A 23,877-nucleotide genomic window follows, 5' to 3' on the forward strand; every position below is an offset into this window, starting at 1 on the left:
GTGGGCCAGATCTCTGTCGCTTGTGAGTAAACCACACAGGCCCCTGGCCATCCAGTCTTTGTTTCTCTTTGAATTCTGCTTGTCCTGGATTGCATCCACTCTGGCCAGCCTCCAGGTGTCTCCCCAGTTGACAGCAGGTAACGTGACAAATGAGAGTCAGTTAACGAAGGCTCTCATCCCCTTGGCTGTCTATCTCATGAGGTACAACCTCAGATTAAGGGCTATACTCTCCATTTATAGGGCCAAGCACTCTGACCTTTATGTCAATTCTTGGGAGCTATGGTTTCTTTGAGACAGTGCACCACAGCCTTTGTTTATTGTTTGAACAAATATTTATTGAATATCCACTCTGTGCCAACCCACATTCTGAGCTCTGAGGATGCAGTAGTGAATAGAAAAGTTCCTGAGTTCACACTTAAGAGAAGAGGGATTAGACTGTAAGGCATTACTTATGGAGTGACTAGTGGTGGAAATGACAGGCCAAGTAGGAGGGGAGATGACCTCATGTATGTAGGTCCTGATTAACTCCCTGAATCCCAGGGCGAGAGCTGATGGCGTTGCTTTCTTGGGGTGGTGGTAGATATGGGTGATTAATAGCTTTCCTGGTGCAAGGTTTAGATTTCTTTTTCTTTGCAGATCCCTCTGGGATAATGAGGCAAGGGTAGTTGCCTTATGAAGTTGGCTCTTTGGAAAAATCTACTTAGAGCCCAGCCTGTTTCTGGATGGGCACCCTGAAGTGGGTCTGGCTTGTGGCAGCCCTTTAAGAAATCACTCTTCCAGTGCCTGCCTGTGAGTAAACCCCCTGGTCTCAGTTTCACCTCTGAAAGTTGGAAGGGGAGAGCTGTCACCAAGAAAGCCCAACCAGACTCAGAAGAAAACTTGGGAGGATTAGAAACATGTTTTGTCACATGAATTACTTTTAGGAATGACAGTTCGTGATATATCAGACAAAGGAAACAGTTCTTCTGCTTTGGGCTGTTTCACCATCTGTCACCAGGCAGGGAGTGGTAAGGTTGAGCGCAGCAACATCACACAAGACGTTTGGGTTCATCTGTTGGCTGCTGTGGGCTGGCATCTGGTTGGGAGTTGGTGGAAGTGCCAAAGCATCTGCTTGGAGCTTTTCACTTTCTCCAAAAGTTGGAGAAAGTATGGTCTGCATCTGCCTCTTTGCTGGCCTGGTCATTGGAAAGATGCCCCTCATCTTTCCTCTTCCCCGGCTGAGTCACTGGGGAAGTTCTAGGAGCCTATGGTCGTTGACTGTCAGCTCTGTCGTGAGAGGGACCTTTGGGTGGAGAAGCCGGCATTGAGGTGGGCGCTCGGGGAAAGGGGAGCAGAGGAACCTTGGCATATGGTCTCACCTAGACCAGGACTGAGCCTTTGCAGATGTTGCCACAAGGACAATTCCAGGAGGAACACCTACCCTTAAAAGGAGGCATGTGTGCACCAGGAGCCTCTTGAGTTGATGACTGAAAGCAGCAAATTGCTACTGTGCCCAACTTCTTTGCTGTAGAAGAAATGGGAAATACTTGAGTTACTTTTGAGCTGCACAGTTCTAAAAGTCTTCTCTTTATTCAGAAGATATTTCCTGATCCGCTTCTCTGTTCTTAGCATTGTACTGCGTGCGGGGTGAGGGGGGTCACATAAGGAAATGTTAGTCAATGTCCCTGTCCTCACAGTGCTAAAATCTAGCTGGGGAGACAACAAACACCCTACATGGAAAACAACCAAAAGTCAGCATTGCATAAGAACAAGAAACCCCATAGGGTGCAACTAAGTGGTCAACAAAACAGACTATAGCCGGAGACACCTCTCATGGTCACTTCCTCCAATAGCTAGACAAACGGGGGGCACTTGAATGACAGAATCGAGTGTGTAAGACTGGAGATATTGTCAGGTCTCTGAGGCAGTTACTTCCGTGAAGTTCACCTGTTTCATCAAGGGGTTTGGAGTCCGATTGCCATGGGCTTGAATCTCAGTTCTGCCATTAGAAGCTGGGTGAACTTGGGCAAGTTACAGTTTTCTCATCTGTAAAAACCAAACCAGAGATAATCCTAACAACTTTAGGGGGTTGTTGGAAGGGATTAAATGAAATAATGTGAAAAATCATTTAGCAACTGCCTAGCACACAGTAGGTGCTCATTATGTATTAGTTTCCTTCCTTCTAGTTTGAATAACAGCCAAGACCTGAGCATTCAGCCAAATGGTTAATGGTTCAAACTCTAGTACCCGTGGCCTGAACTTGAAGCCCAGCATAGAACACTTGCTGTTCTATGACCCTGGGCAAGCTACTTAAAGGCCAGTTTTCTCCATTTTAAAATAGGGATTAAAAGAGTGTGTCTATATGTATAGCGCTTAATAGTGCCTAGGCCAGTAACTGTGGTGTGGTGAGCACAATGGATCAACCATGATCACTATTCTTACCTTCCCTGGGAAGCAGTGATCACAGGCTGTCCTGATTTCACTAGTGCTCTTCTTGCCTTTTCCTAACCTCTTTCCCCCGAAGGACTGAGGAAATCCAAGAATGCTGAGGTTATATAAGCCACCAGCACAATCACAGATTTGAAGACAAACCCTGTGATTGGGGAGGGACTCTAAGAAAGTCTAGAGTCAACCAGCTGTGACCCTGCTTCCCAAGTTCTTAGGAGCCTAAGCCTAGCCTTTTAAATCCATAAACCTCTTTCATGGGCGATTTGCCCCCAAGTCAGTGGGACTGTTTTTGTTCCTGAAGGTCTGCTGCCTCCTTAATCCTGAGTTGGCCTTTTTAGAAGAAGGCAAAGGGGTTGGATTTGGGAATTTCAAAAATACAGTCATGTGAGCAGGCTTTGCGTGCACGTGATTGCTGACTGTGATGTGTTCCTAGACGCTGCCTGATGGTCCTGGGTGGCTGGGAGCTTGTCCTCATGATTAAACTGTTGTTCAAGTTCAGTGTTTCAGTGCCCAGCAGCCACCTCGCTCTCCTTGCTTCTTTCTGGGGCATCCAAGACTCAGACCCAGGACCGCCCTCTGAGCCTCCTCCACATCCAAAGTTGGCTTTCCTGCCATGTGCCTTCACTCTAACGGAGACCCACATTGGGGATCCTGGAACCTTTGTGCATCATTTTACCCAAATTAGTTATTCTTCGATCACTGAGGTGTAGTGTTTTCACTGAGGTGTAAACACACGTCTAAGTTTACTTGGCACTGGCCAAGAGGAGAGAGAGGTATTAATAGGAGCAGAACTATGTAGCAGTGTGCAGACTTGCCTAGCAGCACCACTTCGTGGTGTTTAAATGCGCACAGCAGGGCATAGGGATGGGCCGTGAGTGTTGAAGTCACTTGCGAGCGCTGTGTATAATTCCCACGTGGACGTGGTCCTGGGAGACAGGTTGTAGTGGTGGCCTCCCTGCTGGTGGCCCTGATGGCCACGCCTGAGGTACCAGTGTCCAGACACGCAGCCCCAGGAGAGGGTGGGCGCGTTTTGTATGAGATGGAAATTAGACATAGTATAATTGTAGCACATTTTAATGCCCATAAATTCTGCATGGACTTAAATGACCCTTTATGTAGTAACATTTTCATACATTTGTCTATGTAGCTAAGTTTTCCTCAACTGTTGTACTCTGTGACACTTAGCGTCTGATTAATCTTTAGATCATTAAGATCATTGCTAGTGTATATAGACATGTATAGATACACACCTGTATGTGGTCACCGAACACGTAAAAACACCCTTGTGAGGGTGGCATCCTGCTGTGTGCTTAAGGTTGCTCATAGGGGTTGATCAGCTTTGAGCAAACCTGGTGTGTGGAAATCTAGATTGAACCCAAATTTATCTTTCATGTGGTGTTGATTTTAAAACAACCCCCAACGATGTTTTTTTAAATAGCATACTTTCTCTGAGAGTCTTGTCTAGATTCAAATTTCCAACCACATCTTTCCCCAGGTCTGGACTCATGGCTAATCTGGAAGGGAAGTGATGTTTTCCTGACATGCCATTTAACTGCAGCCCGTTCATTCGGTACCCATTTATTGAGTAAACTCCTGTTGTGTTTACCAGGCACCAGACTAGTGTCACAAATAAGGTTGAAAACCAAAGGATTAGAGGAGTTAGGTCAAGGAGATCAAGCCTCACTAGCATGACCAAGGAAAACTCAGTGAAGGAACTGAGGGTGAGATGGGCTCTAAAAGACTCAAGTAGGGAGACCTTTGCAAACAATGAATCTGCTGGGATAAAGGCTGAGACCAGACAATGAAAGGTTGGACTTGTGAATCATCCAGTCTGGGGACATCCAGGGAAGCAGATGGAGATGGGACGGGAGGTGAAGAAAGCTAAGAACAGCAGGCTGAGTGGTGTGGATGTGGTCCTCCCTGGGAGAGGGCTGGCTCCTTGAGGGTCCTTGAGCAGGACCGCGTGGTCAGAGCAGCACCGAGGAAGGTGCCCCTGAACACGCTATTCAGGCTGGTGGGGGAGAGGTCACATCATCTGAAAGGGGGCGGGGAGCCGATGCAATGTGGACGTCCAAGGACAGTGGGGGAGGGTCGGGACAGCGTGGATGTGAGAGGGCAGAAGCCAGGGGGCTGAGAGATGAGAAAGGGCAGAGAGAAGGAGCAGAGAAGGATGAGGAGGAGAGCCAGGGGAGGTGTCTGTGCGGCTGCCAGCGGTCAACCAAGCACGTCTTGTTTGTCCCAGTGGCCTCTCCTCCCCTGCCTGTCGCCATTGCTGTGGGAGAGTGTGCGGGGTGGGAGAGCCAGGCTTGCAGAAGAGGAGCGAGCCCCCCTGGTGTAAAGCATTCTGCAGAGTAGTCCATTCAAATGGGCTCACTAGGCGTCAGAGTAACCCCCTGAGCTAGAGGGTATGAACTAGGCAGTACCTTCCTTTGTGGATTAGGAAACAGGCACAAAGAGGGAAATTAACTTGCCAATGCCAGACATCTCCTAACTGGCAGAGCTGGTATGTGAACACAGACCTTTCTGACCTTGGAGCCCTAGGCCTTAACCACTGTGTAGAGTGATGACGTGTCTGAGGGATGTTGGGGTGGAAAGGAGGAAGGGGGAGGGGTTCACTTCAAAATGAACAATGTTCACTGTTAAAATGAACCACATGGGTGTGAGCTCCTTGAGGAGCATGGTGACCCCCCGATTAGGTCATAAGGAGACCAAGTTTGAAGCAAGCCTTCAAGCCCAGGAGCTTTGCTGCAGGGAAAGCTGCTGACCCAGTAAGGGGACATTTTTGACCCTTGACGCCAGAAAGCCAGCTGTTGGGAGCCCTGAAATCCAAGAGACATGCCACCCTGATCGGGTGACTGTGCCCAGGGGGAAGGAGTGAGACAATGGGGACCCAGCCATGGGGCTGAGAGTGGGCCCATCTTTCTCTGATCAGCAGGTATGCCTGGGGCAGGAATGGGCCGAGGAGGAATGAGGTTGGGCGGGTGAGAACCTGCTTGCTGATGTGGTTGTCTCCTACCAAGGTGAGCAGGATCCTCCTGGCCAATACCTGGGTCTGGAGGATGAGGTGCCTGGGACCCTGGAAGAGGATTCAGATGGGGACCAGTGGTCTGTCCTTGTTCCAGTGGACTACACCCTCACCATGGTGTTGACACACAAGGCACAAGGGTCTTCCTTTGATGGTCTGGGCATGTTCATGACCAGGCAGCACTGGGAGGGCAGCTTTGTGCCTAGATTCTGATTGTGCCTGGGTTCAGTTGTGACTTGGGGCTTTGCAGGGGTGCCCCACATGGATGGTGATGGGGACAGTAGTTCTGTGGATCTCAGAGCCAACATAACACGTGTTGTGTTGTGTTGTGGGTCAAGTGTGGGCATCTTACCCCAGATGCAGCCTAGTGGTTTCTGGGTTTATTTTGGCTCTGCCAAGTGCATGAGCTGGAATGACAAGTGATGCGTGACACAGAGTACGGCTTCTTCCTGTCACCCGAAGCCCTCAGGCTGCACAGGCATGTTTTTTTTTTTTTTTTTTTTTTTTTTATGTTGTGATAGTTAATTTTATTTGGCAACTTGACTGGGTCATCGAGTGCCTATACATTTAGTCAAACATTATTCTGGATGTGTCTGTGAGGGTATTTCTTTTTTTTTTTTTTTTTAATTTATTTAATTTATTTATTAATTTATTTTTGTCTGTATTGGGCCTTCGTTGCTGCGCGCGGGTTTTTCTCTAGTTGCGGCGAGCGGGGGTTACTCTTCTTTGTGGTGCACTGGCTTCTCACTGCGGTGGCTTCTCTTGTTGCAGAGCAGGGTCTCTAGGCGCGTGGGCTTCAGTAGTTGCAGCACAGGGGCTCAGTAGTTGTGGCTTGCAGCCTTACTAGTTGTGGCGCACGGGCTTAGCTGCTCCGCGGCATGTGGGATCTTCCCGGACCAGGGCTCGAACCCGTGTCCCCTGCATTGGCAGGCGGATTCTTAACCACTGCGCCATCAGGGAAGCCCCCAGGCATGTTTTTAACTGTGACATTTGCTCTGGAAGTGCTCGTGACCACTGCTATTGCAACAGTGTTTAGATATCACCCTTGAGTTTGCAAAAAGGGCAAAAATCAAATCGAAAACAAAAATTGAGTATCCCAGTCTGCCTCTCCAGCCTTTATTCACCCCATTTTGGTAAAACATCTTCTTTTGGGGTGAAGTGAACCATTGTGATTAGGCTCATAGGCTCTGAAGAGCGGAAACTGTCTGTGTATTGTGTATTTTGCCCCTGACTGTATTTTGTTGAGGAGGATAAAACTACAGAACACATGCTGGGGCATAAGGCAAGTCAAAACCAGTTAGCGGTGATTTTTAAGCCTTTACATTCACAGTCTGGGTCTTTGGTTTTTTGTGAGTGTGGGAAAGGTATGGATCCCACCCTTGGGAGCAGCATTCCATCAACTCTTTAAATTATTCTTGTCCTGACTTGGGCTGCGGGTCTCTGGTTTTTACCCTGGTGGTGTCCTATCAAATGCGAGACCGAACTCAAAGGAGTGAAAATACAGGCTTCTGTGTTGACTAGTGTCACACCAGCAGCATTTCCTGGTAGGCAGGAGGTGAGCTGGGGCCTGGAGTCAGACAGAACTGGTTTAGGAGCCCAGCTCTTCTGCTACCTGCCTGTGTGCCCACAGGCTGGCTGGGTGCCCACCCCCAGTTTTTCTCATTTTTGTCTTTGTTGTAAAAGTTCATGGGCTAAATGAAAAAGATAAACTCTATTAGATACCCAATGCCTAGTAGATGCTCAAAAACTAGTCGGCCATTCTGCCATCTTCCCAGTCCCCCGTGTACCCATTTTCTGCCCTTACCACTGAGAGTACAATGTGGTTTGTAGAAAGAATGTGGTCCCTAGTGGGCAGACCTGTGTGTTTCTGCCAGCTTTGTGTAGACAAGACCTTCCACCAACGTCCATCTGTCTGTCTGTCCAGCCAGCCAACATGACTGAGTTCCTGCTAAGGGACAGACTCAGGAACTAGGAGCTGGGTATAGAGCTGTTCACGCTCACTGAACATGGCTCTCAAGAAGTAGGAAAAAATATGCCCTGAAAAAAACAGAAGAGGCAGCAGCTTACAGTCCAATCCCTATGTTTTGGTTTCCACACTGGGCATGAAAGTACTGCCAAAGCCGATTTCCTCCTGGAGAAAAGTCACTGTGGGATGGTGTCGATATATTTGAAGTGATGAGAGGGAAAAACCTACAACCAAGAGTACTCTGCCCGGCAAGGATCTCACTCAGATTTGACAGAGAAATCAAAAGCTTTATAGACAAGCAAAAGCTAAGAGAATTCAGCACCACCAAACCAGCTCTACAACAAATGCTAAAGGAACTTCTCTAAGTGAAGAGAAGAAAGGGACCTACAAAACACAAGAGAAGAAAGGGACCTACAAAAACAAACCCAAAACAATTAAGAAAAAGGTAACAGGAACAAACATATCGATAATTACCTTAAATGTGAATGGATTAAATGCTCCAACCAAAAGACACAGATTCACTGAATGGATACAGAAACAAGATCCTTATATATGCTGTCTACAAGAGACCCACTTCCGACCTAGGGACACATACAGAGAAAGTGAGGGGATGGAAAAAGATATTCCATGCAAATGGAAATCAAAAGAAAGCTGGAGGAGCAATACTCATATCAGATAAAATAGACTTTAAAATAAAGAATGTTACAAGAGACAAGGAAGGACACTACACAATTATCAAGGGATCAATCCAAGAAGAAGATATAACAATTATAAATATATATGCACTAAACATAGGAGCACCTCAATACATAAGGCAAATGCTAACAGCTATAAAAGAGGAAATCGACAGTAACACAATAATACTGGGGGACTTTAATACCTCACTGACACCAATGGGCAGATTCATCCAGACAGAAAATTAATATGGAAACACAAGCTTTAAGTGACACAATAGACCAGATAGATTTAATTGATATTTATAGGGTATTCCATCCCAAAACAGTAGATTACACTTTCTTCTCAAGTGTGCACAGAACATTCTCCAGGATAGATCACATCTTGGGTCACAAATCAAGCCTCAGTAAATTTAAGAAAATTGAAATCATAACAAGCATCTTTTCTGAACAAAACGCTATGAGATTAGAAAACAACTGCAGGGAAAAAAGCATAAAAAACACAAACACATGGAGGCTAAATAATCAAGAGATCACTGAAGAGATCAAAGAGGAAATCAAAAATACCTAGAGACAAATTACAATGAAAACACGACGATTCAAAACCTATGGGATGCAGCAAAAGCAGTTCTAAGAGGGAAGTTTATAGCAATACAAGCCTACCTGAAGAAACAAGAAAAAGGCTTCCCTGGTTGCGCAGTGGTTAAGAACCTGCCTGCCAATGCAGGGGACACAGGTTGAAGCCCTGGTCCAGGAAGATCCCACATGCCGTGGAGCAACTAAGCCTGTGCACCACAACTACTGAGCTTGTGCTCTAGAGTCCGCGAGCCACAACTACTGAGCCCGTGTGCCACAACTACTGAAGCCTGCTCACCTAGAGCCCATGCTCCACAACAAGAGCAGCCACCGCAATGAGAAGCCCGTGCACCGCAACGAAGAGTAGCCCTCGCTCGCTGCAACTAGAGAAAGCCTGCGCACGGCAGCAGACCCAATGCAACCAAAAATAAATAATTAAAAAAAAACAACAAGAAAAATCTCAAACAATCTAACCTTACATCTAAAGGAACTAGAGAAAGGAGAAAAACAAAACCCAAAGTTAGTAGAAGGAAAGAAATCATAAAGATCAGAGCAGAAATAAATGAAATAGAAACAAAGAAAACAATTAAAAAAAAAAAAGATCTTGCTGTGATTCATGTCAAAGAGTGTTCTTCCTGTGTTTTCCCCTAAGAGTTTTATAGTGTCCGGTCTTACGTTTAGGTCTTTAATCCATTTTGAGTTTATTTTTGTGTATGGTTTAGGGAGTGTTCTAATATCATTTTTTTACATGTAGCTGTCCAGTTTTTGCAGCACCACTTATTGAAGAGACTGTCTTTTCTCCATTGTATATCCTTGCCTCCTTTGTCATAAATTAGTTGACCATAGGTGTGTGGTTTTATCTCTGGGCTTTGTATCCTGTTCCATTGATCTATATTTCTGTTTTTTGCCGGTAGCATATTGTCTTGATTACTGTAGCTTTGTAGTATAGTCTGAAGTCAGGGAGTCTAATTCCTCCAGATCCTTTTTTTTTTTCCCCTCAAGATTGCTTTGGCTATTTGGGGTCTTTTGTGTCTCCATATAAATTTTAAGATTTTTTGTTCTAGTTCTGTAAAAAATGCCATTGGTAATTTGATAGGGATTGCATTGAATCTGTAGATTGCTTTGGGTAGTATAGTCATTTTCACAATATTGATTCTTCCAATCCAAGAACATGGTATATCTCTCCATCTATTTGTGTCATCCTTGATTTCTTTCATCAGTGTCTTATAGTTTTCTGAGTACAGGTCTTTTACCTCCTTAAGTAGGTTTATTCCTAGGTATTTTATTCTTTTTGTTGCAATGGTGAATGGGATTGTTTCCTTAATTTCTCTTTCTGATCTTTCATTGTTAGTGTATAAGAATGCAAGAGATTTCTGTGCATTAATTTTGTATCATACAACTTTACCAGATTCATTGATTAGCTCTAGTAGTTTTCTGGTGGCATCTTTAGGATTCTGTATGTATAGTATCATGTCGTCTGCAGACAGTGACAGTTTTACTTCTTTGTGTCCAATTTGTATTCCTTTATTTCTTTTTCTTCTCTGATTGCCGTGGCTAGGACTTCCAAAACTATGTTGAATAACAACGGCGAGAGTGGCCATCCTTGTCTTGTTCCTGATCTTAGAGGAAATGCTTTCAGTTTTTCACCATTGAGAATGATGTTTGCTGTGGGTTTGTCATGTATGGCCTTCATTATGTTGAGGTAGTTTCCCTCTATGCCCACTATCTGCAGAGTTTTTATCATAAATGGGTGTTGAATTTTGTCAAAAGCTTTTTCTGCATCTATTGAGATGATCATATGGTGTTTATTCTTCAGTTTGTTAATATGGTGTATCACATTGATTGATTTCAGTATATTGAAGAATCCTTGCACCCCTGGGATAATTCCCACTTGATCATGGTGTGTGATCCTTTTAATGTGTTGTTGGATTCTGTTTGGTAGTATTTTGTTGAGGATTTTTGTGTCTATATTCATCAGTGATATTGGTCTGTAATTTTCTTTTTTTGTAGTGTCTTTGTCTGGTTTTGGTATCAGGGTGATGGTGGCCTCATAGAATGAGTTTGGGAGTGTTCCTTCCTCTGCAATTTTTTGGAAGAGTTTGAGAAGGATGGGTGTTAGCTCTTCTCTAAATGTTTGATAGAATTCACCTGTTAAGCCATCTGGTCCTGGACTTTCCTTTGTTGGAAGATTTGTTGTTTTTTTTTTAACAACTTTATTGGAGTATAATTGCTTTACAATGGTATGTTAGTTTATGCTTTATAACAAAGTGAATCAGCTATACATATACATATATCCCCGTATCTCCTCCCTCTTGTGTCTGCCTCCCACCCTCCCTACCCCACTCTTCTAGGTGGTCATAAAGCACTGAGCTGATCTCCCTGTGCTATGTGGCTGCTTCCCACTAGCTATCTATTTTACATTTGGTGGTGTATATATGTCCATGCCACTCTCTCACTTGGTCGCAGCTCACCCTTCCCCCTCCCCGTGTCCTCAAGTCCATCCTCTACACCTGTGTCTTTATTCCTGTCTTGCCCCTAGATTCTTCAGAACCATTTTTTTTTTTTTTTTAGATTCCATATATATGTTTTAGCATACGGTATTTGTTTTTCTCTTTCTGACTTACCCCACCCTGCATGACAGACTCTAGGTCCATCCGCCTCACTGCAAACAACTCAATTTCGTTTCTTTTTATGGCTGAGTAATATTCCATTGTATATATGTGCCACATCTTCTTTATCCATTCATCTGTCGATGGACACTTAGGTTGCTTCCATGTCCTGGCTATTGTAAATAGAGCTGCAGTGAACACAGTGGTACATGACTCTTTTTGAATTATGGTTTTCTCAGGGTATATGCCCAGTAGAGGGATTGCTGGGTCGTATGGTAGTTCTATTTTTAGTTTTGTAAGGAAGCTCCATACTGTTCTCCATAGTGGCTGTATCAATTTACAGTTCCACCAACAGTGCAAGAGGGTTCCCTTTTCTCCACACCCTCTCCAGCATTGATTGTTTGTAGATTTTTTGATGATGGCCATTCTGACTGGTGTGAGTTGATAGCTCATTGTAGTTTTGATTTGCATTTCTCTAATGATTAGTGATGTTGAGCATCCTTTCATGTGTTTGTTAGCAATCTGTATATCTTTGGAGAAATGTCGATTTAGGTCTTCTGCCCATTTTTGGATTGTGTTGTTTGTTTTTTTTGATATTGAGCTGCATGAGCTGCTTGTAAATTTTGGAGATTAATCCTTTGTCATTGCTTCATTTGCAAATATTTTCTCCCATTCTGAGGGTTGTCTTTTTGTCTTGTTTATGGTTTCCTTTGCTGTGCAAAAACTTTTAAGTTTCATTAGGTCCCATTTGTTTATTTTTGTTTTTATTTCCATTTCTCTAGGAGGTGGGTCAAAAAGGATCTTGCTGTGATTTATGTCATAGAGTGTTCTGCCTATGTTTTCCTCTAAGAGTTTTATAGTGTCTGGCCTTACATTTAGGTCTTTAATCCATTTTGAGTTTATTTTGTGTATGGTGTTAGGGAGTGTTCTAATTTCATTCTTTTACATGTAGTTGTCCAGTTTTCCCAGCACCACTTACTGAAGAGGCTGTCGTTTCTCCATTGTATATTCTTGCCTCCTTTATCAAAAATAAGGTGACCATATGTGTGTGGGTTTATCTCTGGGCTTTCTATCCTGTTCCATTGATCTATATTTCTGTTTTTGTGCCAGTACCATATTGTCTTGATTACTGTAGCTTTGTAGTATAGTCTGAAGTCTGGAAGCCTGATTCCTCCAGCTCCGTTTTTCTTTCTTAGGATTGCTTTGGCTCTTCAGGGTCTTTTGTATTTCCATACAAATTGTGAAATTTTTTTGTTCTAGTTGGGTGAAAAATGCCATTGGTAGTTTGATAGGGATTGCATTGAATCTGTAGATTGCTTTGGGTAGTATAGTCATTTTCACAATGTTGATTCTTCCAATCCAAGAACATGGTATATCTCTCCATCTGTTTGTGTCATATTTAATTTCTTTCATCAGGGTCTTATAGTTTTCTTCATACAGTTCTTTTGTCTCCTTAGGAAGGTTTAATCCTAAGTATTTTATTCTTTTTGTTGCAGTGGTAAATGGGAGTGTTTCCTTAATTTCTCTTCCAGATTTTTCATCATTAGTGTATAGGAATACAAGAGATTTCTGTGCATTAATTTTGTATCCTGCTACTTTACCAAATTCATTGATTAGCTCTAGTAGTTTTCTGGTGGCATCTTTAGGATTCTCTATGTATAGTATCATGTCATCTGCAAACAGTGACAGCTTTACTTCTTTTCCAACTTGGATTCTTTTGATTCCTTTTTCTTCTCTGATTGCTGTGGCTAAAACTTCCAAAACTATGTTGAATAATAGTGGTGAGAGTGGCCAACCTTGTCATGTTCCTGATCTTAGAGGAAATGGTTTCAGTTTTTCACCATTGAGAACGATGTTGGCCGTGGGTTTGTCATATATGGCCTTTATTATGTTGAGGTAAGTTCCCTCTATGCCTGCTTTCTGGAGGGTTTTTATCATAAATGGGTGTTGAATTTTGTCAAAAGCTTTTCTTGCATCTATTGAGACGATTATATGGTTTTTCTCCTTCCATTTGTTAATATGGTTTATCACATTGATTGATTTGCATATATTGAAGAATCCTTGCATTCCTGGGATAAACCCCAGTTGATCATGGTGAATGATCCTTTTAATGTGCTGTTGGATTCTGTTGCTAGTATTTTGTTGAGGATTTTTGCATCTATGTTCATTAGTGATATTGGCCTGTAGTTTTCTTTCTTTGTGACATTCTTTGTCTGGTTTTGGTATCAGGGTGATGGTGGCCTCATAGTATGAGTTTGGGAGTGTTCCTCCCTCTGCTATATTTTGGAAGAGTTTGAGAAGGATAAGTGTTAGCTCTTCTCTAAATGTTTGATAGAATTGGCCTGTGAAGCCATCTGGTCTTGGGCTTTTGTTTGTTGGAAGATTTTTAATCACAGTTTGAATTTCAGTGCTTGTGACTGGTCTGTTCATATTTTCTATTTCTTCCTGGTTCAGTCTCTGAAGGTTGTGCATTTCTAAGAATTTGTCCATTTCTTCCAGGTTGTCCATTTTATTGGCATAGAGTTGCTTGTAGTAGTCTCTTAGGATGCTTTGTATTTCTGCGGTGTCTGTTGTAACTTCTCCTTTTTCATTTCTAATTTTATTGATTTGAGTCCTCTCCCTCATTTTCTTGATGAGTCTGGCTAAAGGTTTATCAATTTTTTTTATCTTCTCAAAGAACCAGCTTTTAGTTTTATTGATCTTTGCTATTGTTTTCTTTGTTTCTATTTCATTTATTTCTGCTCTGATCTTCGTGATTTCTTTCCTTCTACTAACTCTGGGTTTTGTTTGTTCTTCTTTCTCTAGTTCCTTTAGGTGTAAGGTTAGATTGTTTATTTGAGATTTTCCTTGTTTCTTGAGGTAGGCTTGTATTGTTATAAACTTCCCTCTTAGAACTGCTTTTGCTGCATCCCATAGGTTTTGGATCATCGTGTTTTCATTGTCATTTGTCTCTAGGTATTTTTTGATTTCCTGTTTGATTTCTTCAGTGATCTCTTGGTTATTTACTAACATATTGTTTAGCCTCCATGTGTTTGTGTTTTTTACGCTTTTTTCCCTGCAGTTGTTTTCTAATCTCATAGCGTTTTGTTCAGAAAAGATGCTTGTTATGATTTCAATTTTCTTAAATTTATTGAGGCTTGATTTGTGACCCAAGATGTGATCTATCCTGGAGAATGTTCTGTGCACACTTGAGAAGAAAGTGTAATCTGCTGTTTTGGGATGGAATACCCTATAAATATCAATTAAATCTATCTGGTCTATTGTGTCACTTAAAGCTTGTGTTTCCTTATTAATTTTCTGTCTGGATTATCTGTCCATTGGTGTAAGTGAGGTGTTAAAGTCCCCCAGTATTACTGTGTTACTGTCGATTTCCTCTTTTATAGCTGTTAGCATTTGCTTTCTGTATTGAGGTGCTCCTATGTTGGGTGCATATATATTTATAATTGTTATATCTTCTTCTTGGATTGATCCCTTGATCATTGTGTAGTGTCCTTCCTTGTCTCTTGTAACATTCTTTATTTTAAAGTCTATTTTATCTGATATGAGTATTGCTCCTCCAGCTTTCTTTTGATTTCCATTTGCATGGAATATCTTTTTCCATCCCCTCACTTTCTCTCTATGTGTCCCTAGGTCGGAAGTGGGTCTCTTGTAGACAGCATATATAAGGATCTTGTTTTTGTATCCATTCAGTGAATCTGTGTCTTTTGGTTGGGGCATTTAATCCATTCACATTTAAGGTAATTATCAATATGTTTGTTCCTGTTACCTTTTTCTTAATTGTTTTGGGTTTGTTTTTGTAGGTCCTTTTCTTCTCTTGTGTTTCCCACTTAGAGAAGTTCCTTTAGCATTTGTTGTAGAGCTGGTTTGGTGGTGCTGAATTCTCTTAGCTTTTGCTTGTCTAAAAAGCTTTTGATTTCTCTGTCGGATCTGAATGAGATCCTTGGGGGGTAGAGTAATCTTGTTTGTAGGTCTTCCGTTTCATTGCTTTAAATATCTGGTGCCACTCCCTTCTGGCTTGTAGAGTTTCTGCTGAGAAATCCGCTGTTAACCTTATGGTAGTTCCCTTGTATGTTATTTGTCATTTTTCCCTTGTTGCTTTTAATAATTTTTCTTTGTCTTTAATTTTTGTCAATTTGATTACTATGTGTCTCGGCGTGTTTCTCCTTGAGTTTATCTGGCCTGGGACTCTCTGTGCTTCCTGGACTTGGGTGACTGTTTCCTTTCCCACGTTAGGGAAGTTTTCGACTATAATCTCTTCAAATATTTTCTCGGTTCCTTTCTCTCTCTCTTCTCCTTCTGGGACCTCTCTAATGCGAATGTTGGTGTGTTTAATGTTGTCCCAGAGGTCTCTTAGGCTGTCTTCATTTCTTTTCACTCTTTTTTTAAAATTCTGTTCTGTGGCAGTGAATTCCACCATTCTGTCTTCCAGGTCACTTATCTGTTCTTCTGCCTCAATTATTCTGCTCTGGATTCCTTCTAGTGTATTTTTCATTTCAGTTATAGTATTATCATCTCTGTTTATTTGTTCTTTAATTCTTCTAGGTGTTTGTTCTTTAATTCCTCTAGGTGTTTGTGAAACATTTCTTGCATCTTTTTGATCTTTGCCTCCATTCTTTTTCTGAGGTCCTGGATCATCTTCACTATCATTATTCTGAATTCTTTTTTCTAGAAGGTTGCCTATCTCCACTTCATTTAGTTGTTTTTCTGGGGCTTTATCTTGTTCCTTCAACTGGTACATAGTCCTCTGTCTTTTTATTTTGTGTATCTTTCTGTGAATGTGGTTTTTGTTCTACAGGCTGCAGGATTGTAGTTTTTCTTGCTTCTGCTGTCTGCCCTCTGGTGGATGAGGCTATCTAAGAGGCTTGTGCATGCTTCCTGATGGGAGGGACTGGTGGTGCATAGAGCTGGGTGTTGCTCTGGTGGGCAGGGCTCAGTAATAGTTTAATCTGCTTGTCTGCTGATGAGTGGGGCTGAGTTCCCTCCCTGTTGGTTGTTTGGCTTCAGACGACCCAGCCCTGGAGCCTCCAGGCTCTTTGGTGGGGCGAATGAGGGACTCTGGGAGGGCTCATGCCAAGGAGTACTTCCCAGAACTTCTGCTGCCAGTGTCCTTGTCCCTGTGGTGAGCCACACCTGTCCCCCGCCTCTGCAGGAGACCCTCCAACACTAGCAGATAGGTCTGGTTCAGTCTCCTATGGGTCACTGCTCCTTTGCCCTGGGTCCTTATGTGCACATGACTTAGTGTGTGCCCTGCAAGAGTGGAGTCTCTGTTTCCGCCAGTCCTGTCGAAGTCCTGCAATCAAATCCCGCTAGCCTTTAAAGTCTGAATCCGGAATTCCTCCTCCCGTTGCCGGACCACCATGTTGGGAAGCCTGACGTGGGGCTCAGAACCTTCACTCCAGTGGGTGGACTTCTGTGGTATAATTGTTCTCCAGTTTTTGAGTCGCCCACCCAGCCGTTATGGGATTTAATTTTATTGTGATTGTGCCCCTCCTACCATCTCATTGTAACTTCTCCTTTGTCTTTGGATGTGGGGTATCTTTTTTCGTGAGTTCCATTGTCTTCCTGTTGATTGTTCAGCAGTTCGTTGTGATTCCTGTGCTCTTGCAAGAGGGAGTGAGCACACATCCTTCTACTCGGCCATCTTGAACCAATCTCCTCAAATAGTAGATGCTTTAAAGATCAGTTTGATTTGTTGATTGTATACAGTGTACATTGGAACAACCCTGCACTGAGCCTATTGATGATGACTTCTGAGAATATTTCAGAGCTGAGAATCACTAGTGACCACCCTGAGTGGCTATAATTGACAGGCTGGAAAATCAATAAGGATGATCAGCTCATTGGCAGCTGATGAATGGTGTTGGGCTGAAAGCAAATTGCTTCTCTACCTGCAGTTGCTTTCAAGTCCAATAAACGAAAAATGGGACCTTAACACAAAAGGCTTACTCAGCTTCTCTCACTCTTACAATCTGGACCTTGGTACTTCGTGTGTTCTCACACTATTTTCAAATTTCCACCTTGGTATTTCGTGTGGCAGAAGGGTTTGGGCAGTTCTATCACAGCTAGTCACTCCTGAATCAAGGCATTTCTGCCCTCAGAAACACCCAAGGCACGTTATCTGTCAGGTCACTGGAGTTTGAACTGCACCGCAGATATAAGATGTTTCAGTTTGTTGGGTTGTGTTTGTATGTGTATTTATAGCCACTTTGCATGTGCCCATGTCTTGTGTGTATAAATTTACGTAGTTGTGTGACTTCACACCACAGATGCTTTATAAATTACAAAGTTAACTTACACAATGAACTTAAGCTTCTATGTTTGTAAATGTGGTAACAACGTTAGGCTTCTATCTCTCACTGAATGCAAGTTCTTGGGGTTGTAGGGTGTAGAATTTTCCCCTCAGCTGGTCTCTCAGCTCCAGGTTAACAGATACAGTGAAATCAAGAATTTAAATGGCACAAAAAGCAAAACCAGCATTGTTTTACTCTACCATAGAGATGGGAGTATAGGAACCATTCTTCATTAGTTTGTAGCTAGAGAAAAGCCAGTCAGCATTGAGAACCCCAGCTATAAACGTTTTCACAATCTGTGATAGTGAGGGTGGTCAAGGGTGTGTGAGTTGAGCTGTCAGTCAAAAGAAAGATCTCTCTGATGTCTTGAGGGGGGAAACAATCCCTGTTTGAGGTTTAAGAAGGACTGGAAGTTGGGGATTATGTTTCTAATTAGGAGGCTCTTAAATGTGTGCTGTCACCTCTGGGCCATTGATACAACGATTGATTGTCTCTGTCTTCTATAGCTTGGAATTGCCATTGGGTTCTTGGTCCCTCCTGTCTTGGTACCCAACATCAAAGACCAGGACAAGCTTGCCTACCACATCAGCATCATGTTCTACATAATAGCAGGTGTGGCCACTCTGCTTTTCATCCTTGTCATCATCGGTAAGGTCATTAATAGGCTCATGGGGGTTGGGGAGGCAGGGAGGTCCTGCTGACTTGGGTGAGGACCTTGTGAATATGGCCCTAGAGCAGCATTCTAGGTCCCATGTAATCTATAAAATATATCTATAGAAACTGGAAGCCAGACTTCCAATGGTCTTCAAATGTTTTAGCCTGAGTAGTTGCTGCCGATTCAGTGCTAGCTGGTCCTGTGTACTTTGTTAGCTGTTCAGTAAAGGTTAGTTGTAATTAACCAGTTCCCCAGTATGACCTCATTAGAATGAATGGGCAGCCTGCTGATCCCCTTGATGAAGCCCCGGTGAGCACTTACGGTGTCACAGGCCCTGTGCTGAGTGTGCCTGATCTCACTGACTCCTCAATGGCCCTATAGGGAAGGTACCAGCATCAGTCTCACTTAACCAAGAGGAAACAGTGACTTACGAGGAGATAAGGGTATTATTCAAGATTAGACAGTAAGTGGCAGAGGCTGGATTCCAGCCTAAGCTTGTCTAAGTCCACACCCTAAATTTCTGGAACACAAGAAAACAAAATAGGACTGACCCACAAACACTAATACTTTCGTACATTCACCTGGGAATGCCTGGGGCCCACATTTTAAAATGCTTTTTTAAAATGTGTATAAGATACGCTCATTATGGAAAAAATCTAGAAAATACAAAAAAGCATAAAGAAAAGAATGACCATTAACTTAGCCTTGTACCTGTTAATCCCAACCACCAGCCCCAGAGAATTATTATTAATATTCTATGTATGTACATTTAATCATTGAGATATTTGGTTAATTTATATCCTTTTTTCTCTTCTGAGCGATATCACACGGGCTGTGATAAATTCAGAAAGAGAATAGTAGAGGTTTTCATTTTCAGTGAGTCATTTGTCTTTATAAGTTAACCAGCTGTCTTCCTAATATCTGAAAGTTCCACCTCACACGTTAAAGGTTTCATTCCTTCCTGCCGGCCTCAACTCCAGAGTCAAACAGTTTTATAATCATGTATCTCATCCAGGTATTCTCACTGTGTCATTCCCTCCCCGGGGTCCAAGCTGAGGAAGGGCTACCCGATGGCTTTTCAAAGCTCACAGGATCTCTTGGACGGAGAACTTGGTGTTCCTGGAAAGGTGAAAAGCCTTGAAGCTGTGGTTGAGAACAGGAAAGAACAATCTCGGCCAGACTTGAAGTTTCAAATTGTAATGTGCTCAGCTCCAAATTCTTGTGTTTGTAGCAGATGAGGGCCTGGTTCTTTGCAGAGATCCTGGAGGTAGGCCATTTCTACACTTTGCATTTTACTAGTAAGCACAGACGGTTGCTCATTGAATAAAGAACTGAAAAATCTTATCCAAACTGTGGTTTGTGGTTGCCAAATCCTTGAGCAAACAGCTGCTGTTGCCGAGATTAAAAAAAATCCTCTTGCCTTGATTTCTTTCCCCTTATAGAAGGGGAGGTGAACAGGCAAGACAATGGTTGAGAAGTACCCAGCGGTGGGAAGTTGCCCAGGACTGTTTCCGGAGAAGGAAGAAGCAGGGCTCTGAAGTCAGGGCTGGAGGGTTATCTGGATGGAGGCGGGGAGACCTTTGGTCTTCAAGAGACTAAACCTCATTTCCAGAGCTTCCTCTAGCTGGAGGCAGTTTCCTGACCTTTCAGGGGTGTTCTCATGGGGGCTGGGGCACAACAAGGTGCTTATTTACTTGGACCCAATTGGGGGACCAATTTAGCCAAACAACTGGTTAAACTGATTTGGCCCCCAGAGAACTGAGCCGCAATCAATGCAGTCAAATGGATTGTACCAGTTGTACTGAAAATAGAACATAAAGCAAATGGTTTTCCCACTGTCCCTCCCCAGTCCTTCCTATCAGAGTGGTCACACCTACAGGAGCATGTGTTAATCCTCTGGTTTCTCATGGGGCAGATGTCTGATTCAGACTTCGAGAAACTAGGCATGGACTCTGGGTCTTTCCATTAGAAGAAGATCCTTCCCCTTGTTCAGGGAATGTTTATTGGCGGCATGTGCCGGGCTCTGCGCTCAGCATGGGCAGCGCAGTCCCCTCCCCCTTGGGGGGGGCCCTGGTGCTGAGTCCTTAACTGGGCTCACTAATCCCAGAGCCTCAGCCCTCACTTCCTTTCTATCCCCGTGTTACTACTGCATTTCTTCAGTGTTCTGCCGTATGTTATTCCCCGGTTGTTACTTGGCTCCTTGATCCTTGACTACTGCCTGGGAAGCACAGTGATTGCAGCCGTCCAAAGGCCATTAAGAAAAAGTAATCCAAGGCACAGTCACGGAGCCCCAGTGAGATGCAGCTTCAAGAGAGGAGACTATAAAGGATTTAATTGAAGAATTAATATTTCCTTTTGGAGTCTTAGTTCCTTCTCAGATGAGGGAGTCAGCTCTCATCCATGTATCAGCTCTGCAGGGTGGGACCATAGGGATTTGCAGTGATCTCTCTGTTTCTTTCCTTTCAGTATTCAAGGAGAAGCCGAAACATCCCCCCAGCAGGGCCCAATCCCTGAGCTATGCCTTGGCGTCCCCTGATGCTTCATACTTAAGTTCCATCGTCCGACTCTTCAAAAACCTCAACTTTGTGCTGCTTATCATCACCTATGGTAAGATACAGATGTGTCCAGGAGTGTAATGGAACTGGGAGTGTGAGACGAGAGGCCTGATGTGTCTGTGCATCTTACTGTTTCCAAATCCCAAATGTATATGTAGAGGCATCGTTTAGGGTCAACCAGAAGAGACAGCTCTGTCTCAGGGCCTTCGATGTTGGGTTACCTAGACAACCATTCCTTCCCATATCAAGTTGTCTGGCAAAACGCCTGCTGATCCTCCGAGTCTTATCTCAGTATGACTGCTGTAAAGCAGTATTAGGCGACCTTTCCTCTTTTATTGTGCTGTTCCTGGTACATCTTAACACTTATCATTAAAAAAACAAAAGATCATTTCCAGGTCTGTTTTCCCACTAAACTGGGAACTCCCTGAGAGTAGGGATTTATGTCTTTTTATCTTTATAATTCCTCAGCAGTGGCCAGCCTGGAGTAGATACTCCAACAGTTATTAAATGAGTGATTGAATGAACGAGTGGATGGATATTTATATGAGTCTTGTGACATGAATCACTCTCCAGCCAATCCTTCATCTTGGAACAGTGCTCCTTTTTTACCTGAATGCAAGACAACATCCCTCTTTCATTTCATTTTCTTGGCTTTGGTAAGATAAATTTCAATATTTATGCTGGTGTATTGGCTTGCCTTTCCAGCAAGGTGTTTGCTGCATCTTCAGTCTAACGTTTAATGAGAACGTTGTTCTAGACAGGGGCAAGGACAGAACCTCAGGGCATTCCATTAAAGGTGTCTTTACAGATCCACCCAGCTCTGCTGCTATCCAGCCTACCCTTGACCATTTAACCCTCCAGTTTGTTTGATTAAAATCAAGAGTGTATATCATGCTCAGTAACCAGAAGAAGAAACGAAATGAGATTGGTTGACGTGACTTATTCTTAGTGAAACCCCAGTTGGCTATAACCTCACGTTTTCTCTAGGCTCCCAAACTGTATCTTACAACAATACTAGCATTTAACTATGTGCCAAGACTTTTTATATATTATTTTATTTAACTCTCACCACACCAGTGAGAGGTAAATAGTATAATTTTCCCCGTTTAACAGATGAGGAAACAAACTCAGAGAGATTAGGTAATAGCTCAAGAACACACAGTTTTCAAAGGGCAGAGCCAGGATTCAAGTACAGATTTGTCAGACTCCAAAGCCTATACTCCTGATCTGTGATTGCCTATGCTCCTTCCTTGAATTGTACCAGGGCTTCACTTTAGGCTTATCAATGCCCTTCACCTGAATTAAAGTGTTTATCTGCTGAGGCATTAGATAAGAGGTGGTATCATCCACAGTAGAGAGGCACACCTGGTTTTTCAGGCGTATGCACAGATTAGGTGACCTCTCATCTGGAATAGCCCCAGGTACCCACGTTAGTCTCCAAGGCCTCTGGTCTCCATTCCTCCCTCTCTCCAGCTTCTCAATTCTGAGTATGTCTCTGCATTCATTCACAAAACAAAGAGAAAGTTTCCAATACTTAGGATGGCCAGCTAAAGATATTATGAGTTGCCCATCACTGAGAGGTATTCAAGTGTAGGTGGAACCAACCACTTAGTGAGGATATTGTGGGGAATATCAGGCTATAGATGGATAGTGAAACCTGGTGATCTTTGGGTTCCCTTCCAGACTCAGGATTCCATGCCTCTAAGAACTTTCACTTTTCCCTAGAGTTAAACATCTTGAGTGCATCAACCTTTGACCACCATAAACCTTACGGCATCTGACAACAGGGCATTTGAGGCTTACCTTGGAACCCCAGGGCAGATGAGTGCCTAATAAATATCTTCTGTGAACGAGAGTGGTGATGGTGGCAATAACCGGGCAATGGCCTTATTCCAGAGGCTGCGGTCTTCAGTTCTGGACGCTGTTTATGGCAGGGTCAGGTCACTGACCCATGATAGCAAGAAATAAGAACAAAATGTACCAGGAACAGTGCTGCTTCTGGTCGCTGTGGCTCAGCTCTGGGCCATGCTCTAGGGGCAAAGCAACTCCTTTTCCTTCCATCTTGTACGGCTGGTTGCTTATATGGTCTTCAATCTGGCAGAGTGGTGTTAATCCTATGGTCTGGACACTCTGCCTTAATCTATTTGGTTAAGTGATAACACAGGGAATAAATGGGTTAGCACTTCTGGAATGGTGGAGTGAGGACCTTGCATCGTCTGTTCCTCCATGAAAACAAGAACAACACTGGCAGACATTATCAAAATCAGTTGTTTCAGGGTTCTTAACCAAAGGCTTGAAACAATCCAGTGAGCATCTATTCAAGACAAATATCTAAATAACAGTAAAGTAGCAAGCTTTGTATTTTAACTTGTCTTATTCCGATCCCCTCTTCCAGGCTCTGTGGTAGCCTTGAAAACCAGCAGCCTCCCAGACATGGTAGCTGTGAAAACTAGCAGCCTCACAGCCACTGGAGGGGGCCAAACAATTATGGAGCTCCCCCAGAAGTCCCATCCCTAGGTCACTATTTGACTTCTGTGGCAGTTCCCTGCAAAGGCCCCATTCAGAGGATTTGCCTATATTTGACCTGACTCAGAGCTTTCTCAGTGGGAAAGCGCTATTTCCAGGGCATTTGTTGAAAGCGATCACTGTTTAACATCACAGCTGCCTGAGGTAGCAATACCGGTTGGTGTAATCAAGAGGCTGACCAAAGATGTTGAAAGGAAAATCTGGAGAATGAGATGTCCAGGGGGCTTTGGAAAGCTCTGACATATTCTTAGGAATCTAGAAATCCACATGCACATGCAGAGTTGTGCACATGCCCAGGAAAGACCCGAGAAAGCCCTGAAGTCTCACCTCTGGCTGAACCTGAGGCTCTGTGTAAGCAGAAAGGGAAGGCTAAGGCAGAGTTGTCACCACCCTGCTGGAGCATCACAGGCGAGTCCCAACGCATACATAGAGGTCCTCAGCAAAGGTGGGAGACTTGTGGGCTTAAAGTATTTAAGGAAATCTCTGTCTAATCATTAGCTCAAAACTAAGCTAGAGGAGCAGAAACCTCAGTGGCTGCACATGACAAAGAACACAGACTTTACAAAATGAGTCC

At 43.4% G+C, this 23,877-nt stretch overlaps 1 protein-coding gene across 2 annotated transcripts in view; it reads left to right on the forward strand.

The window, feature by feature from the left end:
• Window positions 1–23,877, forward strand: part of FLVCR2 (FLVCR heme transporter 2) — a 67,009-nt gene that overhangs the window by 15,455 nt on the left and 27,677 nt on the right. For both annotated transcript variants that reach the window (XM_036842343.1, XM_036842344.1), the window contains exons 2-3: window positions 18,074–18,215; window positions 20,689–20,829. In XM_036842343.1, the coding sequence (XP_036698238.1) occupies window positions 18,074–18,215; window positions 20,689–20,829 (283 nt within the window). The remainder of the gene's footprint in view (window positions 1–18,073; window positions 18,216–20,688; window positions 20,830–23,877) is intronic.

This window comes from Balaenoptera musculus, chromosome 2, assembly GCF_009873245.2.
Source record: "Balaenoptera musculus isolate JJ_BM4_2016_0621 chromosome 2, mBalMus1.pri.v3, whole genome shotgun sequence".
Taxonomy (NCBI): Eukaryota; Metazoa; Chordata; class Mammalia; order Artiodactyla; family Balaenopteridae; genus Balaenoptera; species Balaenoptera musculus.